This window comes from Girardinichthys multiradiatus, chromosome 1 (assembly GCF_021462225.1).
Source record: "Girardinichthys multiradiatus isolate DD_20200921_A chromosome 1, DD_fGirMul_XY1, whole genome shotgun sequence".
NCBI lineage: Eukaryota > Metazoa > Chordata > Actinopteri > Cyprinodontiformes > Goodeidae > Girardinichthys > Girardinichthys multiradiatus.
In genome coordinates this window covers 1,344,001-1,370,848 of record NC_061794.1, presented here as the reverse complement: position 1 = coordinate 1,370,848, position 26,848 = coordinate 1,344,001, and the positions used below count along the sequence as shown (strand labels likewise).

Here is a 26,848-nt window from a genome sequence, read left to right as displayed (position 1 = left end):
CGTGTTTACTGAATCAGGGAAAAGTTCCCTTTCACGTTTTAACTAACGTTTGATTTCAACTTCAACTTCATAGACTCCAATGCGTTCCTAACGTGCGGTTGGCTCTATTCAATAGAATTCTATGTAGAGGAGACCTTACCATGAGAGTGAATGGAGTTATCAGAACGCTGGTTTGTAGTGTATTAATAAAGTTTGACTGACTGACTTATCTGACTGTTTTATTGACATTCTCTTTAGCACAGCTCCATCTAGTGGATGCATAACGCAACCCCAGTCAAACGTTTGACTGCAGTAGCTTCTATTCTATGCGCCTTATAATCCGGTGCGCCCTATATATGAAAAAAGTTCTAAAATAGGCCATTCATTGAAGGTGCGCCTTATAGTGCGGAAAATACGGTCCAGCAACCGGGAAACAAAACTGAATTTTAACAAGGTTTTATTGAAAAAGTTGTTTTTAGTCAATATCTCCTGTTTGGCAATGAAGGAGCTTTTAGTTTTAAATAATGATGTCTTAGGCTGGGTTAGGCAAGTGACACCAAATTTATTACAAGCAAAAATACCATGAATGCATGGTACTTAACAATATAGCAATCCAAGTAGTTCCTCGCAATACGCAATATTGCGCACAGTAATTTTTATGAGAACAGATTTATGAGAACACATTTGATATATTGTGCAGCCCTGACACCAATTGATGGTTAAGGAACCTCAAAATTAAAAAAGAGCCAGCTGATGACCAACTCCAGTCGAGACACTTGGGGAAAAGAGAAAATCAGTCTTTCAGTCATAAATACTATGTAGTTTTAATACCGCTGATGCTAAGGTGCTGAACATTAGTCAGACATTCATATTTGACCTGCAATTGCAACTTCTTCAGGTTTGAAGTCTATAGTAATCAGAGTAGTCTGACTTGAGTGGTCTGACTTCCCTGTTCCCTTCTTGCTTGCATTCTTTTACTCATAACGTTTTACCTCTTAACCAAAATTATGGAAAAGATGGACTAAAACTACTTCATATTAGTGACTTCCAAGGATTATTATCATTTTTATTATTAAGGATTTTTAATCAAACCTGAAAGAAGGGCAAGTCAACGCCAGCTAATCAGCACAAGATGCCTCCCTTCACCAAACGACTTTCACAAACCTTTACAGAAATTGGCTGTTTTGGAGATGAAAATCCATCAACTAGAAGTTAATGTGAATCCTTCAAATCAGGACCTTAAAATCACTTCTCTGTGATACAGTCTGGGCCCCAGTGGTAGCTCAATCATAAATGATCATTTCCAGGAAAACCTTGGGCCCCTGATAGGAGATAGTTGTAAAATCTTTGTGCTTATACGTGACAGAAAGAACAAAGCTAAAAGGATAAGAGACAGTAATAAACACTGAAACTTAAAACCAGACAGAGTTAATATCAGCAATTAAGTCATAAACTGGCTTTATTAAACATTAGATCTCTCTCAGGAAAATAATTTTTAATCAATAACTTCATTACTGACCACAATCTTGATGTTATGTTTTAACAGAAACATGGTTACATGAATTTAATGAAGCTGTCATTCTGATAGAGTCGACGCCTCCGAACTTCAATTTTCTTTGTGAGACCAAATTCTCATTAATGTAGCGACAAGTAAGAGCCAAGTAAGCCTCCATGTTACAGATGTCCACATGTCAGCTGGTATACTCACTGCCACAGCTTGCTGTACTTCCATTTTCACTCGCAAAATGGTAAATGGACTGAACCTATATAGCTTTTCCAGTCATACAGACCACTCAAACCGCTTTACACAAGAGTCACATTCACCCAATGCTCACACATTCATACACCGATACCCAGATCGGTAGGCAACTTGAGGATAAGTGCCTTGCCCAGGGGCACATCGACATATGGCAGGAGGAAGCTGGAATCAAACCCACAACCATCTGATTGCAAGACTACTACTCTTCCTACTATGCCAAATTAATAACCGTATACATATGGTATGTATGTCTCACCTTCAGTAAAACTGTATCCTTGTTTAATTATTTTTGTTTATATAATATTACATGTATAATTCAGAAAAATAAAATAGTTAACTAATCAATGGTCCACATGTGATTAATTGCTATGATTTATGTCTTAATTATACTGCATCTTTAAAGCCAGAGCTGCATGTTTAGAATCAGCACAGAAGATATGAAAGAGAAGAGGGAGGCTCACTTTTACACTTTCTACTACGTCTTACTGGCACCAGGAGATATTTTCCTGGTTTATTGAGCAACACCTGGTTCTGTCTACATGTAGAACTGGACTATAGGACTGGCTGCATCAATGAGACGCAACATGTTGATCTGAAGGACCTTTTAATGTGTTCAGCTACCCTATGATTAAATGCTTTTATTTTGACTGAAGGACCAGATATTTTCACATTATGATGCAAATCCCGCTAGAAGCTCACAGAGAAGGTTGCAACTGTTCTCTATCAAAGCCACATCATTTAACTTTACCTGTAGCTCAGGTGAAATTCCCTCATTATGACCGTGATGATACTCAGAGTGAACCTCCACCTCATGTCTTGCTGGGTGAATCAGTGATTACCTGTAACTTACAATTAGCCCATTCTGAGTCAGCATTTGTGGAAGATAAAAGCTTTGTTTGGTAGATTAAAAGTGTTACTATTGTTTTTACCATATGAATCCGCGGAGCACAAATATTCAATATCCAACCTAAAACTAACTTTACCGCAGTCAGATGTCTGCAGTTTTGCGTTTTAAAGTCCTTGTTCTCGTTATTGCCATGGCTGGGACAAAAACTTAAAGCCCAGAACTGTAACTCCTTCAGGCAAACTTTGGAGCTTTACCAGTCCAGACAGCAGCGTCTCTCCTCTCCGCCTCTCCTGCCACATTCCTTCACATCAGAAGCTATAGACCTATTTTATAAGTTCTGGGTGGGCTGAGTTCCAGATAATTATCCCAGTGGTTCATTTTATACATAAAAAAAACATATACAGGTACATCTAAAAAAAATTGAATATTGCATTAAAGTTCACAATTTTTTTGCCAGTAAAGTGAAACTCATATATTATGTAGAATCATCACACATAGAGTATTCCAAGCATTTGTTTCTTGTAATTTTGATTATTATGGCTTACAGGTGAAAAACAATTGTCTCCGAAAATTAGAACACTGTGAAAAAGGTCAGTATTGGAAACTCATGGTGTTCGACCCTAATCAGCCAAATAACTCACCTGCAAAGTTTTCCTGAGCCTTTAAATGGTCTCTCAGTTTGGGCCATAGGCTACACAATCATGGGGCAAACTTCTGACATATTTCCAGAAGACAATCATTGACACCCTTTCACAAGGAGGGTTAGCCATAAAAGGTAATTGCTGAAGAAGCTGGTTGTTCACAGAGTTCTGTATCCAAGCATATTAACAGAAAATTGAGTAGAAGGAAGTAGTGTGTTAGGAAAATGTGCACCAGCAACCAGGAGAACAGCAGCTTTGAGAGGATTGTGATGCGAAATCCATTTAAGAATTTGGGGGAGCATCACAAGGAGTGCAGTGAGACTGGAGTCACACAGACAAAGACTAGACATGGGTTACAAATGTCGCATTCCTTGTGTCAAGTCACTCCTGAACCTGAGAAAAGGAACTAGGCTGTTGTTCAATGGTCCAAAGTCCCGTTTCCAGATGAAATTAATTCTGCATTTCATTTGGAAATCAAGGTCTCAGAGTCTGGAGGAAGAGTGGAGATGCACAGCATCTGCATTGCTTGAAGTCCAGTGTGAAGTTTCCATAGTCAGTGATGGTTTGGGGTAGCATGTCAACTGCTGGTGTTGGTCCACTGGGTTTTCTGAAGCCCACAGTCAATGCAGCCCCCTACCAGGAAAATCTAGATCATGTCAATGCATCTCTCTGCTGACAAGCTGTATGGAGATGATGATTTTACTTTTCAGCAGTACTTGGAACCTGCCCACATTGCAAAGGGTACCTAAAGCTTGTTCAATGACCATGGTGTTCGTGTTCTTGATTGGCCACCAAACTCTCCTAACCTGAACCCCGTATAAAATCTACAAGCTGTTGTGAAGAGGAAGATGAGAGACACCAGACCCAACAAGGCAGATGACCTGAAGTCAGCCATCAAAGCAATCCGGGCTTCCATTACACCTGTGCAGTGCCACAGGCTGGTTGTCTCTTTCCCATAGTGCATCGATGGAGTAATTCATGCAAGAGGAGGCGCAACCAAGTATTAAGTGCATAGAAATGGACATACATTGCAGAAGCTTGACATATGTGCTTAAAAACATTTTTGATTGGTCTAATGCGACATCCTATTTTCTGAGGCACTGAATTTGGGGGTTTCCGTACCTGTAAGCCACAATCATTAAAATTACAAGAAATAAAGGCTTAAAATATTTTACTCTATGTGGAATGAATCTCTATAAAATAACCGATTCATTTCAGAAATGACTGGCAAAAAATATTGGACTTTTATGCAATATTCAAATATTTTTAGATGTACCTGTATAAGATATTCTTGCATATACAGGTGTTGGACAATGACACTGAAACACCTGTCATTTTAGTGTGGGAGGTTTCACGGCTAAATTGGACCAGCCTGGTAGCCAGTCTTCATTGATTGCACATTGCACCAGTAAGAGCAGAGTGTGAAGGTTCAATTAGCAGGGTAAGAGCACAGTTTTGCTCAAAATATTGAAATACACACAACATTATGGGTGACATACCAGAGTTCAAAAGAGGACAAATTGTTGGAGCACGTCTTGCTGGCGCATCTGTGACCAAGACAGCAAGTCTTTGTGATGTATCAAGAGCCACGGTATCCAGGGTAATGTCAGCATACCACCAAGAAGGACGAACCACATCCAACAGGATTAACTGTGGACGCAAGAGGAAGCTGTCTGAAAGGGATGTTCAGGTGCTAACCCGGATTGTATCCAAAAAACATAAAACCACGGCTGCCCAAATCACGGCAGAATTAAATGTGCACCTCAACTCTCCTGTTTCCACCAGAACTGTCCGTCGGGAGCTCCACAGGGTCGGGCTGCTATAGCCAAACCTTTGGTCACTCATCCCAGTTACGGTGTGGAGAAGCCCCAAAGAAGCGTACCACCCAGACTGAAGCATGGAGGTGGATCAGTAATGGTTTGGGCTGCCATATAATGGCATTCTCTTGGCCCAATACTTGTGCTAGATAGGCGCGTCACTGTCAAGGACTACCGAACCATTCTTGAGGACCATGTGCATCCAATGGTTCAAACATTGTATCCTGAAGGCGGTGCCGTGTATCAGAATGACAATGCACCAATACACACAGCAAGACTGGTGAAAGATTGGTTTGATGAACATGAAAGTGAAGTTGAACATCTCCCATGGCCTGCACAGTCACCAGATCTAAATATTATTGAGCCACTTTGGGGTGTTTTGGAGGAGCGAGTCAGGAAACGTTTTCCTCCACCAGTATCACGTAGTGACCTGGCCACTATCCTGCAAGAAGAATGGCTTAAAATCCCTCTGACCACTGTGCAGGACTTGTATATGTCATTCCCAAGACTAATAGACGCCGTATTGGCCGCAAAAGGAGGCCCTACACCATACTAATCAATTATTGTGGTCTAAAACCAGGTGTTTCAGTTTCATTGCCCAACCCCTGTAGATTACTTCAATGTGACAATGTCACACAGTAATGTTAATAGCAGCACAGCTCACTACACTAATGCCTGGAGGCGGGGCTTCAGACGCCAGTGGGTCAGTGGAAACACAGCTGGTACCATAATGAGTAGAGCGAAACCAAGAGGAGTGGAGCTGCGCTGCGCCGCCAAAAACGAGCCAGTGGAAAAGGGGCATATGTCGGTCTTGGCAGCAGACTTGTGCTTCTCAGAGTTCATATGGCTCTCTACAGCCTTAACCCCCTTACTGCAAAGCTTAAAAGCTTTTTTTGCACAGAAGTGCAACTGGCCTCGTATGGGTTGGTAATAGAAGTGAGCCAGCGGGAGAAACGAACGGTGATAAATTTGCATTTACCCATAACAGACGTAAAAAGGCTTGCTAGCAAGGGTATATTAGCAGCTAGTTACCTGTAGCCTCAACCGCCTGGTTCGCACCCTTCGGTTTTAGTGGTAGAGTGCGCTTCAAGTTTGCAGTTTGGAACCATTGGAGGTTTGCGGGGTCGGGAGATGTCAGAGGAAAATGATGTGTCAGGAAGTGAGCTTGGAGAAATGGGGATCATGAGTATGTTAAATGTGAACAGGGAGATCCCTTGAAATGCTGTAGTTGTGGAGGTGAACATAGTTCAGGTTCAGGGGCTGTGTAGCTATTAAAAGAGCCGTGGAAGTGCAGAAATTAAAATTACTAATTTGATCACTTATGCAGAAGCAGCTAAAAAAGTTCCAGTTCAACCAACAATGCAACAAAATAAAGTGACAGTTGTAGAAACACGCAGTTCTGTTTGTCAGGGATGTAATAAGATCAAAGATGCCACTCTACTCATGAGAAAACAGGACTTTAATTTATTTATGGTGGAGGTTATAAATTGCACTACCCAAACAGAAAGGAAAATGGAAAAAATCCAAATAATTGTAAAAGCAGTTCAAAAATATCTTGATATTAAGAACGCTAGTTCGTGGTGGACTTCCTTCTTCCTCATGTTAGTTATATTCCAGTGGAATGCAAGAAGTATCATTAGTAATGGTCAAGAATTTAAGAAATACATTTCAGATTTAATAGTCAAGCCTCATCTTATTTGTATTCAAGAAACTTGGCTTAAGCCCCAATTAGATGTTATAATTCAAGGATAAATAACAATAAGGAACGATAGAAACGAAAGACTAGGTGGAGTAGAGGCAAATTTTGTATAAGAAGGTCTAAAATATAAAGTGGAAAAAAGAAGGCAGAATCATGAATCAATAGTTACTAAAATCAGGATCTTAATGAAGTAAATACACAGAATCAGGGAAAAACTGTTTGGTGATTTAAATTCAGTGTATTATGGGGAAGTCTGAATACAGATGCAAATGGATTGATCATTGAAGAATTTCTTGATTTAAATTCACTGGTTTGTGTTAATGATGGCAGAGGCACTAGATATGATTGTAATAGAAATTTGGAGAGTATTTTAGATTTAACATTGGTGTCAAATGGAATAGCTGAAATTATATCATGGGAGGTGTTCAATGATTCGCCTATGGGTAATGATTACTTTCCTATTATTACATCAGTTGGTACTGAGGTAGTTAAAGAAGAAAAAATACAGATACCAAGATGGAGACTAATTGGGATTCATTTAAGTATTTAGTTAATAGAGAGTGTGATAAACTGAATGAAATATGTTTTATTGATGTGGAGCTATGTAACTCAGAGATGGTATCCATTATTATTGATGCAGCTGAAGCTTCAATTCCTAAATCAAGAGGAAGAGGAAATAAGAAATCTAATCCTTGGTGGAATGAGGAATGCTATAAGGAAAAGAAATAAAGCTTTTAAGCTGATAAGAAGGCATTTGGCATTCGAGGCATTAATTCAGTATAAAAAACACAAGCTGAAGTTAGGAAGACTATTAGAACTGTGAAGAAGGAATGTTGGAGACAGTATTGTAATTCTATTGGAAGAGAAACCAAGTTATCTGATGTATGGAGAGTAATCAAGAAAATGAATGGTGTTAGAAAGAGTTTTTCTTTACCTATTTTAGAATATAATGGAAAAATAGCTGTTAATAATAATGAAAAAGCAGAGTTACTAGTAGAAACTTTAGTTAAAGTACATAGTTCCGAGAATGTATCTGAAATTATAAAGGATTAGAAAGAAAAAACTTTGGCTGAGAATCCAGGAGTTACGGTTAAGAAAAAGATTTCACACCAAGATCTAGATTTGCCCTTTACTCATTATGAGCTGAAAAAAGCTATATCTGATGATAAACAGTCAACACCAGGCAAAGATGGGGTCTGTTATACAGCGTTAAAACATTTAAGTGATATATCTCTTGATGCTATTTTGAAACTTTTTAATCTGGTTTGGGAGAGTGGGATTATTCCTGCAGCCTGGAAACAGTCAATTATAATTCCTGTGTTGAAGCCTGGTAAAAATGCAACAGACCCTTCAAATTGTAGACCTATAGCTCATACGTCTCAATTAAGGAAAACAATGGAGAGAATTGTAATAAATAGACTATCATATTTCCTAGAAAGTAAAAACTTATTCTGTGCTTTTCAAAGTGGTTTTCGAAAAGGGAGAAATGCGATGGATGCAATATTGTGCTTGGAATCCGATGTAAGGAAAGCTCAAAAAAACAAAGAAATGGTGGTAGCTGTGTTTTTTTTTTTTTTATAGAAAAGGTTTATTATATGTTATGGAAAGAGGGATTATTGATTAAACTAGGAAAATGAGGTATTGGAGGTAAGATTTATAACTGGGTTTTAGACTTTTTATTTGGGAGAAAAATAGAAGTAAGAGTAGGGACTGCCTACTGTAGTAGATATATGGTAGAGAATGGTACCCCACAAGGCAGTGTTTGTAGCCCAATTCTTTTTAACATAATGATAAATTACATATTTGACCAAATAGATAATAGTACAGGGAAATCTTTATATGCAGATGATGGGGCTCTTTGGGTGTGGCGTCATAACTGTGGTTCAGTAGGAAGAGTAGTCATCTTGTAATCAGAAGGTTGTGGGTTCGATTTCAGCTTCCTCCTGCCATATGTCGATGTGCCCCTGGGCAAGGCACTTAACCTCAAGTTGCCTACCGATCTGCGTATCGGTGTATGAATGTGTGAGCGTTAGTGAGTGCGATTGGGTGAATGTGGCTCTAGTGTAAAGCGCTTTGAGCGGTCTGTATGAATGGAAAAGCGCTATATAAGTTCAGTCCATTTACCATTTATGTATCTACAGAAAAAGATGCAGGACGCTATTATGAAAGTGGAAGATTGGGCAAATAAACGGGGTTTTAAAATGTCTGTTTCTAAGACCCAAGTTATCTGTTTTTATAGAAGACATAAGGAAATTGCTTTGAATCTTTACAATCAAAAGCTAGAACAAATGAATTCAGTGAGATTTTTAGGTGTCTTCTTTGATGAAAAACTTACATGGAAACAGCAAATAGAATCTGTTCAAAATAAATGTAAAAAAGTAAAGAATTTGCTAAGATGTCTTTCGGGTCAGGAATGGGGTGCTTCAAAAAGTGCACTGTTGGGAGTTTATCAGGGTCTCATGAGATTTTCCTTGGATTATGGTTGTGTAGCATATATGGCAGCATCTGATAGTCATTTGAGGAAGCTTGATAGAGAACAAACTCAGAGGTTGAGGATATGTTGTGGAGCTTTTCGATTGTCTCCTTTAGCTGCTTTACAAGTTGAGACTGGTGAACTTCTTTTAAGGTTAAGAAGAATGAAGCAAATGTATATATATATATATATATATATATACACTGGATAAACCTTCAGGGACATAAATATGGTCATCCAACAAAGGCTGTACTGTAAGACTGTTGGGAACATCATAAATGTAACTACAATAGCTTTTGGATGGATTGGGAATATAAAAGCTCAAAATTTAGGTCTGACACAGTTTCAATATAGTTTCACTGTTCCAGAATCACTGATTTTACCATGGTTATTTATCATACCAGTAGTTGACCTGCAAATAGGAAAAATACTTAGAAAGGAAAAGACCCCAGAATGGGTAAAAGTTAAAGAATATTTGGAAAAATTTAAAGAAGACCTTCTGATATATACAGATGGGTCAAAAGATCCTAATAGTGGTAAAACAGGAGCAGCTGTGTATATCCTGCATTATAAAGTCATGATTAAAAGAAGAACAACAGACCATTTAGCAGTTTATTTAGTTGAATTAATTGCTATTATATTAGCTTTGAAATGGTTGCTTTCTGATAATGTTAAGGAGGTAAATAGATCTATAGTTGCATCAGATAGTTAAGCTGCAATTTTAAGTATAGAGTCTGGTAAATCTTGTAGATTAGATTTATTGTTTAATATATATCACCTTTTGGTCCAGTTACATAATAGAAACTATTCTGTTAGATTTGTCAGGATACCTGCTCATGTAGGAATCAAAGGAAATGAAGAATCAATGATATCATGATAATGGCAGGCATTTATAAAATATTCAAAAGAATGTGGGGGGTAATAGAATTAGGGATGGAAGTCGAAAAGAAGAAGTGATTATATCACGTCTTAGAATTGGTCAAACAGGTCTTAATAGTTCTCTTTTTCAGATAGGGAAACATGAAACAGGGACTTGTATTTATTGTAATCAGATGGAAACAGTGGAGCATATCTTATTAGAATGTAGCAAATATTCAGAAGAACGTCAGCATTTAAATTCGGTTTTAAACAGAGAGGGAAAAGCACTTTCTTTAATTAATATGTTAGGCGAGGAATCAAAATCTGTTAGAAAACAATTAATTAATTTAAAAAAAAATATTAGGTTATTTAGTAGTATTTAAAGTATGAATATATATGTATATGTACTTACATATTCATACGCATACAAATCTGTGTGTGTATGGGTATGCACACTCAAACTCATAATTAGTCCGGCCACGTGTAAATTTATGAGCTGTGATTAACATATTTAAGGCATTAAAATTGTTTCCCTGATTTTAAGACATTTTAAGGCCTTAATTTCAGATTTTAATTACATGACTTTTTAAGGATGCATGTACAGGCTCTCTGATTGCAACATTCATGCCATATATAGCTATAAATAACTGCTCATTTTAAAACTTTCAAGTGTCATTTTACTGACTTAAGAATTGCCTTCATATGGTCCTTGTGTAAAAAGGTGGCCTGTTAATTCTGATAATCAGATATCAAATTCACCTGATACGAAAAAACATTAAATGTAAATTGAGAAGATATTTTCCAACAAAGCTACTTGGATTTTTTTCTACAAATCAACTAGTTAGCCATGAAGGATGATATTCATTGGGCACGAAGCCTTTCAAGAAAACCTGGCGTCGTGTGTGATATCAGTGGGAGTTATACTATGTCCATTTTTTAGATTAGCCTGTGGCCCTTTACAAACAAATTGTTGAACATCCCTGTCCTGAAGGCGTGATATGTTCTAAGCGGCTCACGGAGTTTACCTGGCAGGCCTGAGCCAGACTCATGCCCACCCTGAATCGGGCAGACATGCCTGGAGGAAGGGACGTAGGCAGTGCGCCGCCCAGGCCCGGATCAATCACCCGGATACATTTGCCCACCGCCTCCACGATCAGCTCACTGGTGAACTGGTTCACTCTGTCGATGTCTTCACCCACCTCCCTGTGGGACACAAAAATAATAATTCTACATCTCTTTCAAAGAACCTAGAAAAACAAAAGGATGAAGAGACTTACGTTCCGACTTGTCTGAGAGCGTGAATAAGAATCTTATCAACTTCCTCCATCGCTAAACTTTCTCAGAAAATATTCCACCCAAGCAACAGGATTATAGTAGAGTCCGATGACTTATTAACATGGGTTAGCAGCAGTTAGGCTTAGTTTCACAGGTGGAAAGCTTCAATCGTCGGCTAGCAACAAACTAGTTTCTAATTACCAAGTATGACATTCCTCACTTCCGAAACAAACCCCGTTTTCCTTCCCAAGTCCACTAAAAGCCTCTTCAAGCAGATATTATTGCAATTCAATCACAAGATCTTGCACAATCGATTCAACCCGACACAACCGGCTCTAAAAGACCTCAGAATGGTGACTTTCTGTTCAGGATGGAAGTAATCGTCGATAAGAACAGTGGCGTATCTGGGAAGCGAAGTTTTCTGTGAATCTGTATATGCTATGAATCAATAGGAAGTGTACGACGTTGTAATACATTTCCCAGCATGCACCACAACAGAAGGTCTCGTGACTCAATGCTGCGTTCCTTGACAACTACAAATTAAGAGAGATATAATGAGAGAAAAAAGATAGAGAGAAAGAAAGACATAGAATAGTTTTATTCGGAAAATGCAATTTCTAAACTGCGCAACCCCGTTAAAGAACACGATTTCAGAACAATCTGAGATAAGTACTTTAACCAGCAGATGGCGGTGTTGCAAACACAAACTTCCAGTAAAGATCGAAGCAGAAGGTGTTGGTGTCCAAAGGAGCTCGGTTGGTCTAACTATGTCTCGATGACCGAGTCCGCGTAGCAGGGAAAAAATCCCGAGAGCAGCTTTTCTGTTGCGAAACGGAATCTTTAAAATGGCAAGCGAGGAGGAGAGGGGGGTGGTTCGAGTTAAAGTCAAGGTAGGCTCATTAACGGCGGCGGGTGCTGGCGGCTAGCTGCGACGTTAACCCGGTTCTCGTTGAATTAACGTCTTTGTCAGAGTCAGAACCGCTACGGGTTATCCTTGACACAGATATCTTTGCAGGTCTGAAAAGAGGAGATTGGTTCAAAGCGTTCACGTCCTTGTCTGTTTACACTCAGCTTTGTTTGTTTATTTGTTACCGCGGCTTTGTGGGTCATGATGTGCTCATTTATCTTTCTTCTCATCAGCTGTTTCTCTTATATCGGCGGGCCACTGCTGAAACTTTACCGCTAATTTTTAGTGATCGATCAATAAACAACTCTCAGCCGAATCCTAAAGCTAAGGACTGACGTCATCTTCTTGGTCAGAAACTGCGTGCATGCGCGCGCAGGGTAGCCCGTGTGACGTGAATTTCTTTTTTCCCTGAGCGAGGCCTGTTGTTGCTAATGAAGCTGTTTTAATACTGGCTGCAGAAATCGAAATGAAAGTGTTATAAAAACACTGAGCTTATTTAAAGGCATGAGGATATTTTACAATGTTAATTAATCCAGTCGTTAATTATGGGGTAAGATCGTTGTCAAAAACAATGTGTATGTGAAGACGGAAATGTGTGCATATTAGTCAATAGTTGTGCATAAGTAAAATCCGAAAGAGGTATTGTATATTTTCTCTATAAGAATACAAAATAAAATGTTACAGTTTCAAGAAATTACATACACAAAGTTCAAGTTTTTAGTTGTGGTTTATTCTTTATGAATACAATATGCTATAACAGTTTGTGAATACGATTTCTTTTCTTTGAGAATACGAATTTACATCAGCGACTTGGTGTCACGTGATCTCAGGCTCATAATATAAGTGGGTGGAGTTATACAATGATGTACAGTAGATGGCAGTATGCACCTCTGAATTTGTTGCGAACCACCAGCAGAAGAAGAGAAGAAGAAGCAGCAACACTAGCGCCAAGATGACGGACCAAGAGCATATATTAATGACATTAAGACATATATACATTTTTTTAACATTACCTGGCTTTGTACCGTAGTTTCTTGGTCCGTCATATTGACGCTAGTGCTGCTGCTTCTTCTTCTCTGTGAAATGTCGGGCATTCTTTTAAAGTGATCTTGATCAGTAATTTTCCAGGTATTCTGAAGGTCTAGTAAAGTTTGTCTTTTCTGTTTGGCTGAATTAATAGCAACTTCTAGTCCAGCACCTGACAATCTGAGATGAAGGTTGTTCCTGATCCTGAATCATTCAAACATGATGAAACTAATCTCGTGGGTTGAATCAGCGTTGTGTCAATTCATAACCAACAACTTCACAAAGGGAGAGTTTAAAGTTTGATCTAAAGGCACTTTTTAACCAGTGGCTGTCACTGAAACACAATTTTTTTCCAAATTTCTTTAGCTGAATGTACAAAAAATCCCTCAAGATGAAGGTTTTTAGCACCATGTGCCACGAGATAAACATGTCACTGGTCACAGATGGTCTGAAATGTTCATATTATTAACTTGCCAAAGCTTCAGTGTATTTCCCCAAATTGTAAAACTGGTGTGCAACATAAACAAATTGATGTTATTTCAAACAGAAAAGCATCAAATATTCCTGCTGCTGCCAAAACATATAATGTTATCCCAACTATACATTTTTGTATCTTGAAACTTGGACTCGAGCAAAATTATAGAATAACAGTTGCTAAATGTAGTTATAGTTTTAGTATTTAGTAGTAGTTTAAGTTCTCATTGCACACATTCATACATTCAACTGTTCTTCTCTTTATATAGTCTAACTTTAAGATTGGACAAAGTTAATCTTAGTAAATACAAGAACCAATTTTCAAATTTCAGCTTTTTCACATAGGATCAATTTGATTTGAATGGCTTTTTCTAAAGATGCCTTTTGTATTTAACCTGGCAACATTTTTCTGATTAAAATAATGTTTGATGATATAAAACAGTTATGTGTGACAAAAAAAGCAAAACTTAGGAAATCTGAATATTAGCAAAAATGTCTTCACACCACTGTACCTCACCAAATATAGTTTTGAAAAAGCATTACCTGGTCCTTGCCCACATCCCAGGGGTTTACTTTCTTTTTTCAGTCCATATGTATATTTAAATAAAATCTAGTTTGAAAAAAATAGCAAAATGTAACTTTTATTATTTGACTCTGAAACCGGACTTTTCATGTCTGAGTTTTTGTAGGTGTTGGGTTGTCTTTATGAATGTGATCTCTACAATGAAACCAGAAGCAGTTATATTTAAAATGATCTGTTGCTGATCAACACAGCACATCATTACTTAATTGTACAAAAATGCCAATGATAACAGTTTTATACACACAAAATACTATCTGTGTGTAACGCATATAGGCTAGACTGTTGACTGCAGCTACAAAAGCGGTAACAGAAGAGTGTCCCTTCAAGGAGCCTGAGGTGTGACTGAGGAAGGAGGCAGATTCAGTTTAAGTGTGTATATTATCTTAGTTGCAAGGGAAAAAAATGGAATAATTGATTACAAAGTACAAAATTCTCATTTCAAAAATCCATTATCAAAGTCCATAGTTGTAGTTCATTTAGCTTGCCATCAATGAATTGATGGGATGATTCTTGTCCAAAAAAAAGCTCATGTTATTGTTTAGAAAGGTGCCAAACAGACAATGCCACAGCCAGCATGGAAACAGAGGAGGAAGTCAGCTGTGAGCCATAACTTAAAACATGTTGGGGCAACACAGGAAGTGGGCCTGCAAAAATAAAAGTCTTAACTAAATGCAGGTTACATGTGTTTTAAAAACAATGTTTCCCAATGAAGTTTCAGCTGAAAACCTAATAGCTCAGTGTGCACACATGGAGGAAAAAATACGGGAGATTATCTTCCCTCAAATGATCATTTACTATGCAAATGATCAGAAATGGGTTTATGAAGCAGTTCCCCACTCTGTATCTAGCAGCCTCTGCTTTTCTGTTGCATCAGATGGACCTTTTATCTCTCCTGTGACTAATTGTTAATCTGCAGGAGAATCAATGGGTAACTGCCAGGCTGTAGGTCCTGATTGACACAATCTAAACTTTGCTGGGGCTGTTGTTTGTATGCTGTGTGTGGGTGTCCATATTTACCAGCTGCTTCCAACTTTGGGCCTCTGACATTTTTACACCCCACATGTTTGGTACCTACAGAATGCCACTTACCCTGCCTCATGCATAAACACATTGTCACCCTGATTAACCTCAGTCTAGTATTGGTAAGGCTGTCTCAGTGTCTCTGCAGCATCCTCTAATGACTGCCAGTAGCCCTACTCAAGAATCTACATCTCATTCCCTCATGGGCCCATTCTAGACCAGCCAACTCCCTGCATATCCTACCATTTCAATCCCCGTCATTGGTATGCACGTGGAGCAGATTGCATTCGGGTGGGAACGTTCCTTCTGGGTGCTTAACCTGATTTTGTCAGTGAGGGTCTGATGAATGATTGGGATTGCAAAGTAACGGATAAATACTGATGGGTTGTGAGCAGTCATAAAATCAGCTACTTTCAGTCCAAATTATTTAGCATTATTGTTTTTTTATGTTACTTTATTAATTAACTTTCAAATTATAGCCACGTTCTTTGTAGACACACACCTTTATTGAAATAATGTTTTAGAGACTGGTGGGATTTCTTTCAGAAATGTGATGGGGCACTTCCCGTGGAGTTTCGCTCCTTTGCTGTTGATCCTCAGATAACATCACTGGAGGTCCTACAGCACATCCTCATCAGAGCCTTCGACCTAAACGGGTAAGAGGCATCAGGTTGAGCAGTCATATTCTTAGAGTTTACTTGAACAAGTTCCAGTATGTGGATCAAATGTTTCTTCTTTGATGTAAACTAGGAAGCGGAATTTCAGTGTTAGTTACCTATCTCGAGATCGCAGCAGCATGGAAATGTACCTGTCTCTGTTGTCTGACTGGGATTTGGATGTTGCGTTTATGAGTGCAGCCAAACCCTTCCTGCAGCTCAAGATGGATGTGAAACCTTCTGAGGACAGTAAGAAGGCTGTTTCTGTCATCTTTAAAGCAAACAAAAAAAATAAGGAAAATGACCCATACTGTAAACTGTGAACAACCTTAAAAGAAAGCATTGTGAGTCTCCTCTGCTTTTTGCTTGACTTCAGGTCCAGTAATGGAGGACTGGGACATCATAAGCCCCAAAGATGTGATTGGCTCAGAGCTGCTTCTTGCAGAAAGAACCAGGTCTTTGGCATCTGCAGCACTTCCCTTTACCCAGTCTCTGCTGTCCCAGGTTAGTTTGTCAGATTTTATTTTAGTATTTTCAGACTTCAGGGACTTCTGTTTGCTTCCTTTTCTTTAAATGTCAGAGAACTTCTCTGCCTTTCTAGTCATACTTCTGGCACAAGAGAAGCAGTCAGCAGCTTAACATTAATTATATATGGGCTTAACTACAAGATGACTCTGTAGACATGGTCATAATGTAGATCATTTAAAACATTGGCTTAATTTTCAAAATGTGATCATGTTCAGAGTCCTTCAGACCATTTGTTGAATCGAAGTGTTTGTTTATTCTGTTGTTCAGGTGGGACGGACCCTGTCCCGAGTCCAGCAGGCCTTCACCTGGTCTTATGGCGAGGAAATCAAGCCTTTCAAACCTCCACTTAACGATTCAGAGTTTCACAGCTACCTTAATGGACAGGGTCAGCTGACCCGGCCGGAAGAACTCCGACTGCGGATCTACCATGGTGGTGTGGAGCCGTCACTGCGAAAGGTTCCCAGTTTTCTACCAACAGTCATAATCAAACTCCTTATACTCGGAGATGGTCGTTTTAGTAATGGACAAACCGACTGTGCATGTGGAATTTATGAACTCGTCCATCATGTTGCTAAGAGAAAAGTATGTTATAGACAAGGTAAAGTTAATTTACGAATGCACCTCAGTCAATTAGGATCTCATTGAATTCAGTTTAGTTTATTTATAAAGAGATAAATAACATTAATCTCAAGGCACTTTACAAAAAAAGTTCAAATCAATCATACAGATGGATACAAAGTCAAGTGGATACATTCCAGTTGATCCTAGTTTTTAAATAATGTGGGTAAATTCAGTTTATTTTTCAAATTGATTAAAACGTCTTCTATCCAAGGAAACCCAGCAGAACCAGGCTCAATGTGGGTGGCCAGCTGCCACAACTGACTGGGGGTTTGAGAGAACAGAACATACACAAAAAAGAACACAGAAGCACAGAGGAGTACTTTCTATGTGAAAGAAAAGTGAAGCGTTAATGGCAGTAGTAGCTCCTTTTAGTAGCTTCTTCTAGGTGAGAAAGACAGCGAATATAACCTATAGCACCTAAACCTATTGGAGCAACAGTAGCAGATGACATGGCACCCCAAATCATTATTGGCTGTACAACTTTACACTGGACCTATAGCAGCTTGGATTACGTGCTTCTCCACTGCTCCTCTAGACTCTGGGAACTTGAGTTCCAAATGATTCATTCGTGAGGTGGACTTTGTACCACTGAGCAACAGTTCAGTCCATTTTTGCCCTTGGGAGCTTAGATGCTAACATGCTTCTGACATTGTTTCTGGTTCAGAAGTTTCCTTACACAAGGAATCTGACATTTGTAGCCTATGTCCTGAATATGCCTGTGGTGTGGTGGTTTCTGAAGCGGACTCCAGCTGCAGTCCACAACATATCAATCTCCCCCAAACTCTTGAATGGGCTTTTATGCAGCTTTTACTTTCCACTCAACGTTTGATCAATACACTTTGATACATCACTGTTTGAATAGCCACCTTTTTTAGTAATGTTCATATGTGGCTTATTCTCATTGTGGATGAACTCAGTGACTGCTGAACAACTGTCTGTCAGCAATCTTCCCCCATGCCGGTTTTGTTTGCAGAATTGATTTACACGTAGGTGTGTCGTGTCGTTAGTGGTATAGCAAGAATGGAGGCTTCAGTCCTCAATGCCACTATCCTAGGATCAGGCCATTTACTGCATGTAACCCTTCTCCCTGTGTCATCCATCCTGTCAAACTAGTATTGAATAAAGGACATTAGTGCCACAAAATCTTGAAAACATCCAAACACATTAGAGCATTGGGATCAAACGTTTTGCCACGAGAGCCAAACACGTAAAGTTAAAAGCATTTAAAACAGAATAACTTTATTGAATCCCTGTATGGAAACATAGAAAACATAACACAGTCACTCTACAACATGTTAAATAACAATACAATTAAGAATGGCACACTGATCACTTTTTAAATTTGTCTGAATAATGGCCTGAGTAATAAAATAATTTTTTCTTTCTGTTGGTTGATTTAGGCTGCCTGAATCTCTTTCCAGAGGGTAGGAGCACAAACTTACCATGAAGTGGGTGATAGAGAGTGAAGAAAAGCTTTTGCCTTTTGTCTAACTCTTTACAAATGTTTCTGTAAGATCAGATAATTTGGTGCCAATAAATTTACCAGCCACTTTTACAACCTGCTTCATCCTATTTGTGTCTCTGAACCAGGTCATGTAAGGACAAATTCTGTCATAGTGCTATAAAAGATGGTCATCAACTTTTTACAAACACCAAATAGACTTAATTAGCCAAAGAAGTGCAACCTTTGATAATTTTTTATTTTTTTTGCTGACCTTGTAAAAGTTATCACTGAATGTCAGCTTATTGTAGATGACAACATGTAGGTACTTGGTCCTGAACACATCCCACTGGTTCTCCTTTAATAAGAACTAAAGATGATAGAGTGGACTTTTTCCTAAAATCTGTACACAGATCTTTACATTGTAAAATCCTCCACTACTTGACCAGGTGAGTCAGGTAGCCTGTAACAGGCTGACAATAACTGTGTCATCTGGAAACTTTAAAATAACTCGTCCTATATAATGACTTCTGCAGTTGTTGGTATACAGGATATACAATATGGGAGAGAGATCACAACCCTGTGAAGGAAAATGCCACATCTGACATGGAGCCATTTACTAGGACACACTGGGATCCGTTAACAAAGACATCTAAAACCCATCCAACCACAACTGGGCAAGTCAAGTCAAGTTTATTTATATAGCTCTTTTCAGCAACAAGGCACTCAAAGCGTTGTACATGAGGAAGAACAATTACAATACAATCACAAAGAAAATAAACACAGAAAAACAAATCAAATGACACTTATAATCCTTGGGAGTAGTAATAATTAATAATCCTCCCAAGTTTACTGGTAGAAATTGGTTCCAAGCCACTCTAATAATAAAGCATCTTATGCTAAAAGAAGATGATAATATTGATAGTCTCATCATTCCACTGAATTCTAACTAAGGAAGCTGAGTCACTGGTACAAAACAGCTTTAATCCACATTTTCAGATGCTAATTATATATTGCTTTTACTGGTACTGAAGTTCAACTAACTTACAACAGTCCATTGTAGTCTAATTCAGAAAGCTGGGTCATTGGTGTAAGAGCAGCTAAAGTCCAAGTTACTAATAATATTTGGTTTTCGCTGGTAATCCTTCTGAGAAAACTGAAAATTTATGAAAAGTAATGAAATCACACATTTAGGGTAAGATAGGAAAAAAAACATATTTCAAAGTCTATTCTTAGCAAAATAGAGTCTGAAATCGTACAAAAAACCTCAGCAGGGGTAAGCAACACACATAAGTAAAGATTTAGCAAGGGTACGGTGGAATCCTGTGGGTGCAAATATATATGAGTCTGAGTGTGTTTGCAAGAATTAGACTGTCAACATTGATAGAAGCGCCATTGTCCTTGAGAAGAGAGGTTGAAGTTTTATCAGTCGACCACATAATCTTATCAGCACACAGTTGGTAGGGGAGTGCTGGGGAAGAGCGTCATGTTTATATAACATCCAGGAGATATTTTGTCGACAGCCAGTTAGCAGAAGTTGCCAAGGCCACATTGGGGCGCCAGATTTAGAAAAACACAGGTTAAAATTAGTAATGTCCTAACTTAAATGTGAGGCTGGATGGTATTAAAAGCAGAAGAAAAATCTAAAAACAAGTGCGCATGAAAACCGAGGTAATCAGTGTGTTTAAAAATTGAATTAAGAACTGTTAAGACTGCATCTTCAACGCCTCTGTTACACCTGTAGGCAAACTGAAGAGGATCTAATTTGTCTTCTTTGCAGTTGACCAGCTTCCTCTTGATTAGTTTTCAAAGGCCATGATGGGAGAAGTTAGAGCCACAGGATGAAAATCACCTATGTCCTTGGGGGAGTTGTTTTTGAAAACAGGAACAATCATGGATTTTTTCCACAAAGCAGGAATGCTTTCCTGCTTTGTGGAAAATTGCCTGTCTAAAATGTAATAGGAAACAGCAGATAATTGGTCTGCACCCTCCTAACATCCTGATCATTAAAACCTAAAACAGACAATGAAAAAGTGGACTTCTCCTATTTGGACATATGCAAAATTCACTTTTTTAGCACCCAAATACATTTTGTCGTGTACTTGGAGTCTGTAGGAGTGCAGAAAAGTTGAATTTAGTCTCTCCAGGTGCTGCGTAGATATCTTCTATTCTATTTAAGTCATATTTTTTTAGTCCATTCAGTTTTCTCTATTCTGATACATTTTTTGTAACTGTTAAGTCACAGTATTTGCTGCAGAACAGCTAAATAAGGTCATGGACTTCCCGCTGATCAATTTTACATATCCGCCATTCTTATTTCTTGGTGTGATTTTGTAGTCCAAACTCAAGTATGCTGAGGCTGCAAGAGGATCAGTCTGGTTCCAATGTTGGGTGTATTAATCCACACAAATCCTACACTCTCGCCCAATCTACCCACATCAGTGGGGAAATTCCTCTTTGTGCGAAGCACTTCAAGGATGAGTGCTTCAGCAACCTCCACCAGTATCAAGAAGGATTTGCTGAAAGACTTCATTTAATTAAGTGGTCAGTTCCTTCTGTCTATGATAACGAGGGACACAGCAAAGCGTTAAGTTGCATGAATTTATTGTGTGTTAATATCTTGGCCACTGTTTTGATAGCGGGGGGTGGCTGGTTCAATTCACAACAAAATTAAGATTAATGCAGAAACCCAGTTATTGTTAAAGAGAACAATTTTGTTTTGTTGTACCTATGGTTTTGTTTGTTTTTTTTGGAAGATTTTGTCTAAAAATGTTGCCCTAAAAGGTTAAAAAGTGTCCATCTGCATTAACCGCCTGTGCTTGGAGGTCAGATTTACTCCATTCCAGAATTGTCAGGGTGCACACAAAATCATTCAGAGGGCTGCACTTTATCACACCTCTGGATTAGAGAGTTGTTTAGTATAAAGGGTCTGTTTAATGGTGATTATCGAGATGCTTCTGGTAAAAATGGAGACAAGCCTTTTTTCTTTTTGATAAGCAGTGGTTTGTGACGTGGAACGCTTTCATGGTTGCCGTATTTGTCCAGTCTTTTTCCTATTGTTGGATCATTGCACACTGATGTCCACTGTGGCATGTAATTCCTGTGGTGCTTGAGATGTTCTGGGTTATTTTGTGACCCCACCTGGAGGAGTTGTTGATTGACGGTTGGAGCTCTTATGGACAAGTTCTTGAATAACAGCTCTCATTATGGGTTGCTGGAAATCAGCTTTCTTTATTGGAAGCAATTTCACAGGCAACAACATGAAAGTACAAGGGAGGACTTCCTTTCTTTCCAGTCTTTTTCTTCTTCCCACTGTCCCACCCTATCCAATAGAGAACAATTCTCAAAAAAAGGAAAATATTGAATGGCCTGGTTAACCTTTCCAGGGTTAGATTGGGGAAAGATGTGTTGCTTTTTGAGGTCTTTTAGACTAATTCATGTAGTCAGACAGGTTCTATTTAAGCACTTTTTTAACCCTAAAGGCCTTGCAGTTATCAGGCCTGTGGTTCATGAAACTGAACGCAGTTTTCCAAAATATGTGATTAAACAGTTCATTCTTGATATAACCAAAGGGGTGATTACTTTTTCACTAAGAACCATGTTGATTTGAATGAATAAATTAAATCCCCATTTGAACTGCAGTTTGTATTTAATATGGTTATGTTTGTATAATATTCAATTATTTACTCTAAACATTCATGGGTGACAAAAAAGCTAAAATAGAACAAATCTGTAAGGGGGCAAATACTTCACGGCATTGTAATTTTCACCAGAGGAAATAAAAACATGGATTATTATTTACAATTTATGATTTGACACCAGTTGTCCTAATTTTCAAATAAAACAAATGTTTATGGATCAGCTGCTTGGAATGATGGCAAAATGAAACTGATTGATGACAGCATGAGTTACTCATACTTAACCAGGCAGGTCAGGTCTGTTGCCATATGAATGCGAACACATGCCCATGAAAGACCTTTCAACTAAATTGTTTGTGTTTTATTTATTAATACATTCATACATTTACACACATAATCTCTGAATATTTCGTTGTCATTAATATTAGGTGGTTTGGCGGTACCTCCTGAATGTGTATCCTGATGGACTGAGTGGTCAGGAGAGAATGGACTACATGAAGAAGAAGACAAGGGAGTACGAGCAGCTGAAGAGGGAGTGGACTGCCAGGGTCAGCCACGAGGAGCTGGAATTTATCCGTGGGAATGTTTTGAAAGACGTCCTGAGGACAGACCGGGCTCATCCATACTATGCAGGCTCAGAAGACAGTCCACACCTGACTGCCCTGACAGACCTGCTCACCACATTTGCCATCACACATCCTCAGGTGTGGAGGCATGTTCAGTCCCATCAGTCTCTGCAGTTTGTTGCCTGTAATGGTTTAGAAATCTTCAGAAAAGACACGAAAAAGACGTCACCTCAGGAACAAATAAATGCTGCAGTGCTGAAAGGAAGGATACTAACTGACACTAACCACAAAGCAAAAACTGGAGGTTTAATACATGATTGCTTAAAGATTAAGATTTTATCAAATATTTTAAAGAAAAGTGAACTTGAGTGCTTGAGTTCTGGATAAAATTCATACATGGAAAAAAATCTTAAAAACATTTCAACATGTCACAATAGTTTATAAAAAATATTGCAGTTTGACAATACTGCAATTATAGAATTGAATTAACAACTGCATTGCTGGCTTTCCCACAAAATGGTAAATGGACTGAACTTATATAGCGCTTTTCCAGTCATACAGACCACTCAAAGCGCTTTACACTAGCACCACATTCACCCAATCGCACTCACTAACGCTCACACATTCATACGCCAATACGCAGATCGGTAGGCAACTTGAGGTTAAGTGCCTTGCCCAGGGGCACATCGACATATGGCAGGAGGAAGCTGGAATCGAACCCACAACCTTCTAATTGCAAGACGACTACTCTTCCTACTGAGCCACTGTTATCTTTTTAATGTTTTAAAAAATTTAGTTTTTTTTTCTGCAATATTTGAGTCTCCTCTTAAATGGATATTTATAACCTTGCTTTGAGGGTTAAGAATCGATTGTGACTCCAGTCATAGTATTAAAAAATTTAATAATTTATAAACTCTTAAGTAAAGCGAGGGTTTTCTAGCAGTTTGATTTGCTCGTTACTATCACTAGATGTCATCAAATCTTGGTGAAATCTTTTTTTCCCACTGACTAATCTGAGATATTTGTTTTGGTGGATGGTTTTGCTCCTTCCCGGGATTTCTAATATTATATATCCTTTTTATTTATTTATTTAATTTGCCCTGATATATCCTGGTATTAGATATTTAAAAAAATTCATAGAGCACCACCTTGTCTATTCTTAAATCATAGGACAAACGTTTAATAGTATATGTGCTTGGTTCTCTTAATTAATCTGTTAGCTATAACTGATGATGTTTTCTAACTTCCTGCTGATGCTGTTTTTCAGATATCTTACTGCCAAGGCATGAGCGACATTGCATCACCTATCCTTGCAGTAATGGACAACGAAGCACATACCTACATTTGTTTTTGTGGCATTATGAAACGCTTAGAGGGGAACTTTCGGCCAGACGGGCAACTCATGTCCATTAAATTCCAGCACCTAAAGCTGCTTGTGCAGTACTCTGATTCTGAGTTCTACTCTTATTTGGTGTCCCGGGGAGCTGATGACCTATTTTTCTGTTATCGGTGGCTCCTCCTGGAGCTCAAGCGAGAGTTTGCGTTTAATGATGCTTTGAGGATGCTGGAGGTTACTTGGAGCTCCTTGCCCCCGGATCCTCCAGAAACTGAAGTGGAACTTCTTGGGCCGCTGCTAGAGGGAGATGAAACAACATCATTCAAAGACGAGTCAGTTGTAAACTGCCTTAAAGGAGATGAGGTCCAAATAGAGAAACAGCGTAGACGACATATGCTGAGACCATCAAGAGAGGAACCAGATATGAGCAGGATTCCTATCACTGAAGGGAAAGGGGCTCCAACTGTAGACTCTAGTATAGAAATTAAGGCTGTTGAAAATGACACTTCTGAAGAAATCAGAGAGAAGTCAAATTTGCAGGGTTATTGCTGTCAGAGACAAACCAGTTTTGGAGAGTTTGAATACTACACAGCTCAAAGTGAAGGCAGCCTTGACATGGAGGATGCTGAGCAGCCTCAGGGTTTAATGACTTTGGAACTAATCAACCCAAGGCGGCTGTCCACAGCTGACAGCGAAAACGACCCTGGAGAACGAACACCTCTTATTAGAAACTGTGACTATGGTTTATCTCCAGTGTCGTCGCACTCTGTTTTCACCAGTGGACTTCCCATCTGGAAAACTGGCTCATCCTCCTCTCCCACATCTTCACCAGCAAACTCCAGCTGGCCAGTAGTTACTCCAGACTTTCCTGCAATGTCTACATCTTCATCTGCAGCCAATGGAAGTGAGACCCCACAAAGAACTGGCAAAAAAGTATTAACTTCTTCAGCACCAGGTATTAGCTCTCCAACAGCTAATTCTGTAAAAACATCCGTTATCTCTCCATCTCACACTCAGACTAGATCCTTTCTCTCCTCACCCATTCAGTCATTTGGCGGAGGCTCCTCACTGACTGGCAGCAGGTTCTCAGCTAACAACCTCCCTTCGCCTGGCAACACATCCCCCAGCACCAAAGCTAACACACCAAGCTCTTTAAAAACTGATAGCACCAAACCATGCTCTTTGCCACCTCCTCATGAATTTGGCAAAGGGAATCCCTTCATGCTTTTCTTGTGCCTGTCCATCTTGCTGGAGCATCGGGATCACATCATTAAGAACAACATGGACTACAATGAGATAGCCATGCACTTTGATCGCCTGGTGCGACGCCACAACCTCAGCAGGGTGCTACAGAGAGCTAAGACCTTGTTTGCAGATTATTTACAAAGTGAAGTCTGGGACTCTGAAGAAGGGGACGAGGTTAGCTCAGACTCCCCTACAACAGCTGCTCCACAATCCCCCTCTTTAACCATCTCCGCCAGACCAATTTACAGACCACTAGCTTCGCCTCCATTATCGCCAAACTCCACTTATAACCTGGCCACTACCATTCCCTCCCCTTCAGCTGAAGTCTCCCTCTCTCCTGTATCCCGACTCTGTCCTGCATCAGCGAATCTTCAGTGAATTCCTCAGTAGACTCTTGGTATCCCATTGGAGATGTAGATTTCTTTCAGACAGCCTCCCATGTTCAATTGGGTTGTGACTAATTTTCTCATGTTATCTATGCCTGATTACATGTATTCCCTGTATCAGTCAACATCAAGTTTCATTTTTTAGGGATCTGTCAGAAATGTGGGCCTTAAAAGTCTTTATTGGTGTTTGTTTCCTCACAGATTGTCGAAGCATGAAATTCATATTTAGTCTATCTGCATTCTTTTGCTCAATGGTTTATCTACTCTGTGCATTCAGCCTTTTATTTATGCCTTTGCTTAAAAGTTCATGTTAAGCCATCTCAGAAGTGTCTTACCTGCAACACTGAAAATACCAAGTTCAAAATCACAAGAGAATATCCAAAATCTGGCTACATTAAACACAAAACTAAAGTTGCTAATAGAAGAACTTTCATATCTGATATCTTTGTCTTTTTATGATCCTTACGCCAACTGCTGTACTATTGGATTTAATAGTATACTGTTTAGGGTCTAACTCATAGGCTGTATGCAAGAAATGGATGTAGCCACTGTGATGTTGACCGTGGCTTTGTATATATTATCCTAATTCTATTAATACATTAGGGCTGCAGGATATCAGGAAAACTTGTAATTGTATGTAAATGAACAGTATAAATTAAGACTGACTCAATTTGTCTGAGTCTTTCCTTTATTTTCATGGCACTCTTTGTGAGCTTTAGCATCTCTGCCACTAGAAATATACATCAAGTGTTGACAAGGATAGCAGTGAAAGTCCGTCCAACTGGCCAAATGTATGGTTAAGCCAAAGGTATTTATACCCATGGCATGTTTTCATTGAAGGTAATTTTATTTAAAACTGATGCACCGTTCACATTGTTTTATTGACCTTTGAGAGATGCATATCAGAAACAAACCTCTTGGGTGAATGAAAATGATTTCAAATCTAAATCTCAGGGATATGAATGATTTTGGGCTCTTAATGGCATGCTCTTAATTATATTCTGTACCTTCTATATACATGTATAACATATTGGCTGTTGTTTTGTTAAGTTTGAATGTGTTTTTAAAAATGA

General features: G+C 38.9%; 2 protein-coding genes across 3 annotated transcripts in view; one reads left to right on the top strand and one right to left on the bottom strand.

Annotated features, from left to right (window-relative positions):
* The window catches only part of ccdc22 (coiled-coil domain containing 22), a 51,382-nt gene extending 39,682 nt beyond the window's left edge, over nucleotides 1–11,700 (bottom strand). The window contains exons 1-2 of the mRNA XM_047361536.1: nucleotides 11,351–11,700; nucleotides 11,099–11,276 (exon numbers count right to left, since the gene is read on the bottom strand). Of these exons, the coding sequence (XP_047217492.1) occupies nucleotides 11,099–11,276; nucleotides 11,351–11,400 (228 nt within the window). The 5' untranslated portion in view covers nucleotides 11,401–11,700. The remainder of the gene's footprint in view (nucleotides 1–11,098; nucleotides 11,277–11,350) is intronic.
* Nucleotides 11,701–11,824: 124 nt separating this feature from the next.
* Nucleotides 11,825–26,445, top strand: tbc1d25 (TBC1 domain family, member 25). Of its 2 annotated transcripts, none has more exons than XM_047361518.1 (7): nucleotides 11,825–12,103; nucleotides 15,905–16,014; nucleotides 16,109–16,263; nucleotides 16,391–16,518; nucleotides 16,810–16,998; nucleotides 22,671–22,946; nucleotides 24,076–26,445. In XM_047361518.1, exons 1-7 carry the CDS (start codon nucleotides 11,957–11,959, stop codon nucleotides 25,765–25,767), a joined length of 2,697 nt encoding a protein of 898 aa, XP_047217474.1. In that variant the 5' UTR covers nucleotides 11,825–11,956; the 3' UTR covers nucleotides 25,768–26,445. The 2 variants fall into 2 exon arrangements, with proteins under 2 accessions (XP_047217474.1, XP_047217481.1); XM_047361525.1 differs by having other exon boundaries at nucleotides 11,980–12,238.
* The last annotated feature ends 403 nt before the right edge of the window (nucleotides 26,446–26,848 follow it).

Coding starts and splice junctions, on each gene's coding strand:
- tbc1d25 (XM_047361518.1), top strand. CDS start 11,957: ATGCAATTTCTAAACTGCGCAACCCCGTTAAAGAACACGATTTCAGAA. Junction 12,104..15,904: donor TTGGTGTCCAAAGGAGCTCG/GTTGGTCTAACT, acceptor GATTTCTTTCAG/AAATGTGATGGGGCACTTCC. Junction 16,519..16,809: donor CCCAGTCTCTGCTGTCCCAG/GTTAGTTTGTCA, acceptor TCTGTTGTTCAG/GTGGGACGGACCCTGTCCCG.